Below are 7,378 nucleotides of genomic sequence, written 5' to 3'. Positions count from 1 at the left end.
GTACGTGTACTTTTGTTAAGAAGATGCCAAAATACCACTTTTTTTCATTTGATTACAGATACAGTGGTACCTTGGCTCACAAACTTAATTGGTTCCCACAGAGAGTATGTGAGCCGAAAAGTTCGTCTTCCAAACAAGTATTTCCCATAGGAAACCATTGAAATGAGAATAATCCGTTCCCAGGTCCCCATAAAACACAATTTTCTACTAAAAAAAGCCTTAAAACTACACAAAATATGCCTTATTTTATGTATAATAAATATGCTATTGTATTGTAATTAAAGAAATACACTACTGTATAATAAAGTGTTTTTATTTGCAAAACTTGCAACTTGCCTTTGTGATGGTACAGTAGTTGAAGGCTTGATGGAATGGAGTGGGAGGAGCAGGGAGGGAGGGAGGGAGTTACTGTTTGGAAGGAGAGTCCTCCGGTGTGGCTTCTCTTCTTTGCTTCTTCGGAGACTCTTTATCCTTGTTGCTGACTAAAAACCTCTTAATTGACACCTGTTGCTTTCTGAGTTGTAAGGTCTTTTACGAAACTGAGGCATCACATTATCATTCATCATGTTGACGATTCTCATAGCCACAGTCTTTTCTGAATGGTACTGTTCGACAGAATCCTGCACATCGCTCCACTTTGCTAACATGGTCTTGATGCTCTCACTTGATGCTGACAAACGCGCACCTCGTTCGTGTTTGTCGATGATCTCCTTCTTCTGCTCGACCGTAATTTTCTTCAATGTCTTCTTAGGCTTAACACTAGCCTTTTGTGGGGTCTTTTTCGGTCCCATGGTAGCAAAAGTACTCCAAAATGATCCAAAATGTCTACCGAACCCAAACCACAAAGGGGGGCGACGAACTGGGACGCCGTGAGCGTGCGTCAGCTTCTCGTGATTTCTCGTGTCGCGAGATTTGGTTCGTCCGCCGAAAACTAGTTCGTCAGCCGAGACAAAATGCTCGCGAATTTAATGTTCGTGAGGCGAAAACATCAGTTACATCAGTCTAAACACTAGGGGGCACAATACAAAAAGTATATACCATCCAAGAGACGAAGAAGAACTATAAACAATTGGAAATGCGGATCCCACGTCCACAAGGCTGTCTTGCCGCCATCCCTGGAATGTATATGACAGGCTAGTGGGAGTGGTATTGGTGTTTAGTATCGTAGCATACACTCTGTAAACTGCTGGGCCCAAAACAACCCAATTTGGGTCAAAAATTGGACTGACCTGCGAACATGGGTCAATTTAACCCAATTTTTGTGTGTTTTTTTTAGAACAACCCCCTTTTTTTTATTATTTTGTACAAAACAACCCAGAGTTGGGTAAAATTGACCCAAGTTACTGGGTTGGTCCAATTTTTGAACCAACAGTTTTAAGGGTCCAAACGTATGGCTCTGTATCAAAAATAACCCTAATTGGGTCCAAAAATGGACAGATCCAACTTTCTGGGTTACTTACTGTAACCACAAAACAACCAATTTTTTATGGATTTGTAAAATACAACTCCGTTTTGGGGGCTATTGTACAAAACAACTACTGTTTAGGTTATTTTCTGGGTTATTCATTTGACCCAACTTTTAATTGTATTTTTGTTTGTTGTTAGGGACAGTTAGGTTAAAAAAAATAAAAATAAAAATAAACTCAAATTGGGTTAAAAGGGGACCAACCCAACTTCATGGGTTATTCGTGCAACCCAATAAGTTACCCACAAGACAGAACAAAATTTTTGTTTTTTTTGCACAGTTTTTAAACTAAAAAAAAAAAAATCGGGTTGTTTGATTTATTTATTTGATCAAGCTTTTCCATAAAATAAATAAACGACAGTCTAAAAAAAAGTTGGGTTAAAAGAAATAAATAATGCAATTTGTGTCAAAAAGTGGCCAACCTGACAAGTCAATTTGTACAAATAAACTTAAAAAAATAATAATAATTTAACAAAAAAAAAATAATAATTTAACAAAAAGACCCAATGTGCAAAACAGCCCAGAAAAACTAAACAAAAAAATAAACTCAAATTGGGTTAAAAGGGGACCAACCCAACTTCATGGGTTATTCGTGCAACCCAATAAGTTACCCACAAGACAGAACAAAAATTTTGTTTTTTTTGCACAGTTTTTAAACTAAAAAAAAAATAATCAGGTTGTTTGATTTATTTATTTGATCAAGCTTTTCCATAAAATAAATAAACGACAGTCTAAAAAAAAGTTGGGTTAAAATAAATAAATAATGCAATTTGTGTCAAAAAGTGGCCAAACTGACAAGTCAATTTGTACAACTTAAAAAAATAATAATTTAACAAAAAGACCCAATGTGCAAAACAGCCCAGAAAGTTGGGTCAAATTGACCCAAATTGTGTATTGGTCCCTTTTTGACTCAAATTGGGTTGTTTATTTTTTTCAAACAGTTTTTGGTGTGTGTTTGTTTCAACATCTATCACCAGCTTCGTGTGCAAATGTTTGTGCATTCAAGTACAGTTTGACCCTTTGGCCCTTATGTTTACTCATATGAGCGTGCAGACCAAATCTCCGCTAAGTGGACTTCACACGTACTGTGTCATGCTCCCGCAAACAAGGCGGTCGAGTTCATCGCGATGGGTTCTTTACAACGCATTTGCGATCATTATTTCCCGATGAGCTTTTAAGATGCAGTGAATGGCGTGAAGTAGTAAATTAGGCCACGTCGGCATGTTTCCAGCAAGCGAAGACAGGAGTCTCTTAACAGTGGCTCATTTGAGGATTGGATACGTCCTTGGCTGTGACAAATAAGCCATGCAGTCTCCATTTAACAGGGGGGGGGGGGATCTTTCCCCCCACCCCTCCCAACGTGTATAATAATCTCTGTAAATTGCTGGGATTAATTTATGGCTGGATTTAGAGGGGAAAAAGGCAGATTCATTTTCATTCTCAATTTCTTGGGGTACCTGCTGTTGTTCATGATTATTAGACTTAAAATAAAAATAAAAAAACTGAGTGTTGTCTACTGCTAATATGCAGAATATGGCAAAGCTGCAACATGAGATTGTGCAGGTGTGCCTCATGTTTCAACTAGTCATAGTTGAGTTTATGATTGGATTCTTCACCACGTCACGGTTGTGCTGAGTGAGACCCCCACATTCGGTAGGAGGTACTGATGGGACAAGGCAGCCAGGGGGGGGGGGGGGGGTCTTCATATGTCTAAAAGGTGCAGCACCTCAGTGGCTGCAGCCAGGGCGGCGTATTGCCTTTCACACGCTTCTAAAATACTCTCCGGGCAGAGGCTGAAAGGGTTACTGTTTCCCAAAGTGCTTCATTCTGCGCAGTCGAGAGGGGGCGGCTGAGTGGCGCCGTCGAGTCAGAGACGCACTTTCGAAAAAAGCCCGAGACATCATCAAGAAAGAAGCTGACAGTAAGGAAAGCAGCCCCCCCCAACCCCAACTTTAACTGGCATGCTGCCGTCCCTCTTCCCAGCCTCCTTTGCTTACCAAACCCCTTCAATGGCTCCTGTCACAATGACTGGGCGGCAAGTGTCAAATCGAGCCCGCAAAAATGCGCATTTTGCGCACGCAGTTTACGCGTTCTGCTTTCTGACTCACGCGTCTATTTCAAGACTACAAACAACGCCGCTTACTCTGCAGTGACTCATCCGATTCCACAATCTCTCTTCATGTTTCGCTATTTGGAGTCATAAAAACAGTTGAGCAATGTTTCATGGTTGTTGTTTTTTTTTTCTTCTCTCTCCCCACCCCAACGCCCCCCCCCCCTCCCCTCCCCTCCCTTCCCTCCCTCCTGTCAGTGCAGGGTGGTCAGACTAGAATAGGCGCCGGTCTCCAAATACCTCAGTGGAACTTGTGTGCGGCGTCCAGAGCCTGCAGACAGACAGCGTTTCAAACGTCTGCATCATATTTGAGCCATTATGTTAACACCTCGGCAGCGCGGACATAGCAGGGGGGGGGGGGGGGGGGTCGAATGGGCATCAGCCTCCCCTCCCCGCCCCCCAAACAGAGAGCTATGCACATCACGCGGATTGTAAATCACAAACTTTCTGCACTCAAGCAAAAATATTCAATACTTTGACATACATTACACGCATGCTGAAAACATGGACTTTATTGCTCGAAACGTGACCATAACATGTACACTTGGATGCTGTTTTCAGTTGTTTATTTTTTTGAGTCATTTTTTTATTTGATAATTCAAGTAGACATCTCCCATATTTTATTTTTTTCTGGTATATTCTGCTATTCTCTGTCCTTATGTTCTATACTCACAATCGTTAAAATAATAAATAAAACATACAGATTTATTTCTACAATACTATGTATTCCCAAAAGAAAAAAAAAAAGCTGAGTTCACGCCTTTATATATAATCTTTAACCTCAACTTGTGTTTTTTTGTGTTTTTTTTACAACTTAATTAATATTGATATTAATATACAAAAACTCTAGGCAGCATTGCAGTGAAATAACAGTCAGTTGAAAAAAAAAAAAAAAAAAAAAAGGAGAACGTTCACCTCTTGGAGAGGTGTAGCATATGCATCATCAATGTCTCTTAAAAAAAAGAAAAAAAGAAAAAAAAAAAGCTCTTCCATATGAAGTGCTGCTGTCCCCGCCCCCTTCCACCCAAAACGTCTCAGGCTTGACAATAAAATATGGTCCTGGTCCGATTAGAAAAAATAGCTGCATTCCTCTTAAATATGTACAATGTTGGTATTTCACTTTTAAAATGCTATATAAAAAAATAGATTTGCTATGGTGCCCACCTCCTGTAGAGAGTTAACAGTGCAATAGAAACCAGTCCACTCCACACGTTAAAGCGTCCTGCAGGATCAGCACGAGCACTTGCACTCCGAGATGATCGGGTACTGCACCTGTATCCACGTACAGTATTTCTGTCTCAAAAAGCCTTGGCAGTACCACCGCAGGAAAATCTTGTTGATGGACTTGACCGGCTTGCAAGACATGCCCTCCGGGAAGGAGCAGGAGCGCTCCGAGAAGCAGTTGCCCTCCTTAATGTAGCGCGGCCAGAACCTCACCCCCAAATCCTTCCAGGTGTGCACCACCGGACAGTGCGTGTAGGTCCACAGCCACTGCAGGAATTTCCTGCGCGCCTTCTTGCCCACCTTGACGCGCTTCCCGTAGGGGGTCTCGCTCAGCTCCAGCTTCTTGATCTCGTTGGGCATGGGCCCTTGCAGCTTGACGTCCGGCGCCGAGTGGTTGCCGGGCGCCGGCGCGCCGATGGACATGAAGTTGGGGTCGAAGTGGCTGCCCAGCTTCTTCCGAAGAGTCCTCTCGGACAAGTCCTGCTCCCGGGGGTCGTAATCCGGGTCGGGGTCCTCCTTGAGGTCGGGCACGGGCATGTGGTCGCTGGGAGACGGCCGGAGGCGAAGGTAGTGCTGGCACACTCCGACGTGGACGCACAGCAGCATGTAGAGCAGCAGCGGAGGGTGAGAGCTGCCCATGGTTTTCCTCTTGGGACTACTTTTTTTTTTTTTTTAATTCTCTCCGCGCGCGCTGAGTGACACTTCTACTTCAAAAGGGCAGCCTGACGCTTCATATATTTGACAAGTTTTAAATAGACCACTTCGCGGTCTGCCGGTGCGCGGCGAGTGCGTCAAAAAGTGTTCAACCGAGATGCCTTCGCGCAGCTCCCGCTCGGATTCACTTGGGGCTGCTCTCGGTTGTCATGGTTACCACTTGGACCACTTGAAGCCACGGCGAAACAGTCACTGGATGACAGAGCTGCATGGAAACACGCGGGCTGCTTCCAAAAAGGTGCCCGGCGATGACCGCTGCCTTTTCTTTTTTCCCTTGAACGCACCAACGTGCGCCCTCGCGGGACACCGTCCACGCACTTGCTTCGCAAAAAGATAAGTTGTAATATTCCAGCCCGTCAAAAGCCCTTTTATCTCCCAAGAGAACACTCCAAATATTCGTATTATTCCACGTAATAAGAAGCAAAAAAAAAAAAAAAACACAGCAGAGAGTCCACTTTCAAAGAAGTTCCTTCTCATGCATGGCGAGTCCCAAAATCCTGCTTCGGTGGCTGCCACAGAAGCTCCCCCACTTGAGTGGCTCCTCGCTGGAGGAGCGAGTGCGTGAGTATGCGGGAGAGAGAGAGCTAGAGAGAGAGAGAGGGGAGAGAGAGAGAGTGAGAAAGAGCGAGCGAGAAAAGGAGAGAGAGAGAGAGTTGGCGCCCTTCTCTTGAGCCGAAGCACACACCGTGCGTGGGTGAGCGTGTCTGGAAGCGAGTGGGCGCTCGCTCCCAAGTTAAATATCCCCCCTCCGAACGTTACAAAGTGTCAAAGGGGGCCCTGCCCACCCTGGGCCACTCTCACTGATTGACAGTGGCCCCCTTTGGGCCACCCCCACCGCGGCGAGCCCTCCCCTCGCAACGTGGAAAATGTCAGCCACAATCACGGAGCAGCCCGGGTCCTAACGCGCACTTTTTCATCCACATTTGAGCTTCAACTTGCTTTATTCGAAAATGCACTAATAGTTTCAATATACGGGAGTTGAGCTCGGGATGGATGGGAAACGTTTAGGAGAGGAGGAGGAAAAAAAAAAAAAAGAGGGCATCGCATTCCACCTTTGTTCATCAGGATTTGGGTCTACACAGGAATTGGCCCCGTTGAACTCAGGGGTCACAAAATAGGCGCGTAATTAAGGCTATAAATGGCCAGGGATAACTGAACGGAACTTTTCCCATGCCAAGTGCTCATTATGAGCCAAGCTGGTGCATATATCACAACAAAACGTTTTGTAACTATATTCTTTTTTTTTTTCTTTTTTTTTAACGGTCTTATTTTTCACCCCCTTTTTCTCAATTAGTGAGTGTCTTTCGGGTTGGTCACTAGAGGGCGATCATCCAGCAGAGTCTGAAATGTGGCTGCTGCTCTGGATGGAGTGGCTGCAACTCAATTCAATTACGCTGTTAAAACAACTTTTCTAATTAATTCATATTGTAGAGTAATAAGTACAAACACATGTCGGGTTGTGCGGAGGAAATTCTCGCTTAGTCCTCCCTGCGTGTGTCTCGGTGGTCATGCGGTTTATGATTAGGATGCCAGGAAAGACGGCTCAGTGGGCAGCGGGGACAGTCGGGCTGAGCCGGTTACTGTAGGACGGTCGGCGTCCATTGTCTTCCCTCCGCGGGCCGCGAGGACGTCCGCGGAGCAAGCGAGCCCACCCCGTGGGGGCCGTCGGCACGCCCCCTTCCTCAGCAAAACTCACAACGAGCAGAGGAGGTCCATGTGTCGTTGGTTCTTTTCCTTCTCGATTGCCAATCAAATACGTGTCAAATATAAAAATGACTTATTTTTTATTGTGTTTAAAAAAAAAAAAAATCATGCTCAGATCAAAACAGGGCAAAGGAAAGAATTTGCTTTAAATATTTAATTAG

The 7,378-nt window shown here is 44.4% G+C and overlaps 1 protein-coding gene across 1 annotated transcript; it reads right to left on the bottom strand.

Moving 5' to 3' along the window:
- Positions 1-4,615: 4,615 nt before the first annotated feature.
- Positions 4,616-6,915, bottom strand: nog2 (noggin 2). The gene has a single exon (XM_077551045.1). The coding sequence runs from the start codon at positions 5,436-5,438 to the stop codon at positions 4,806-4,808; it is 633 nt and encodes a 210-aa protein (XP_077407171.1). The 5' UTR covers positions 5,439-6,915; the 3' UTR covers positions 4,616-4,805.
- Positions 6,916-7,378: the final 463 nt, after the last annotated feature.

Source organism: Vanacampus margaritifer, chromosome 18, assembly GCF_051991255.1.
Source record: "Vanacampus margaritifer isolate UIUO_Vmar chromosome 18, RoL_Vmar_1.0, whole genome shotgun sequence".
NCBI classification, from domain to species: domain Eukaryota; kingdom Metazoa; phylum Chordata; class Actinopteri; order Syngnathiformes; family Syngnathidae; genus Vanacampus; species Vanacampus margaritifer.
This window is presented reverse-complemented; position numbering and strand designations above follow the sequence as displayed.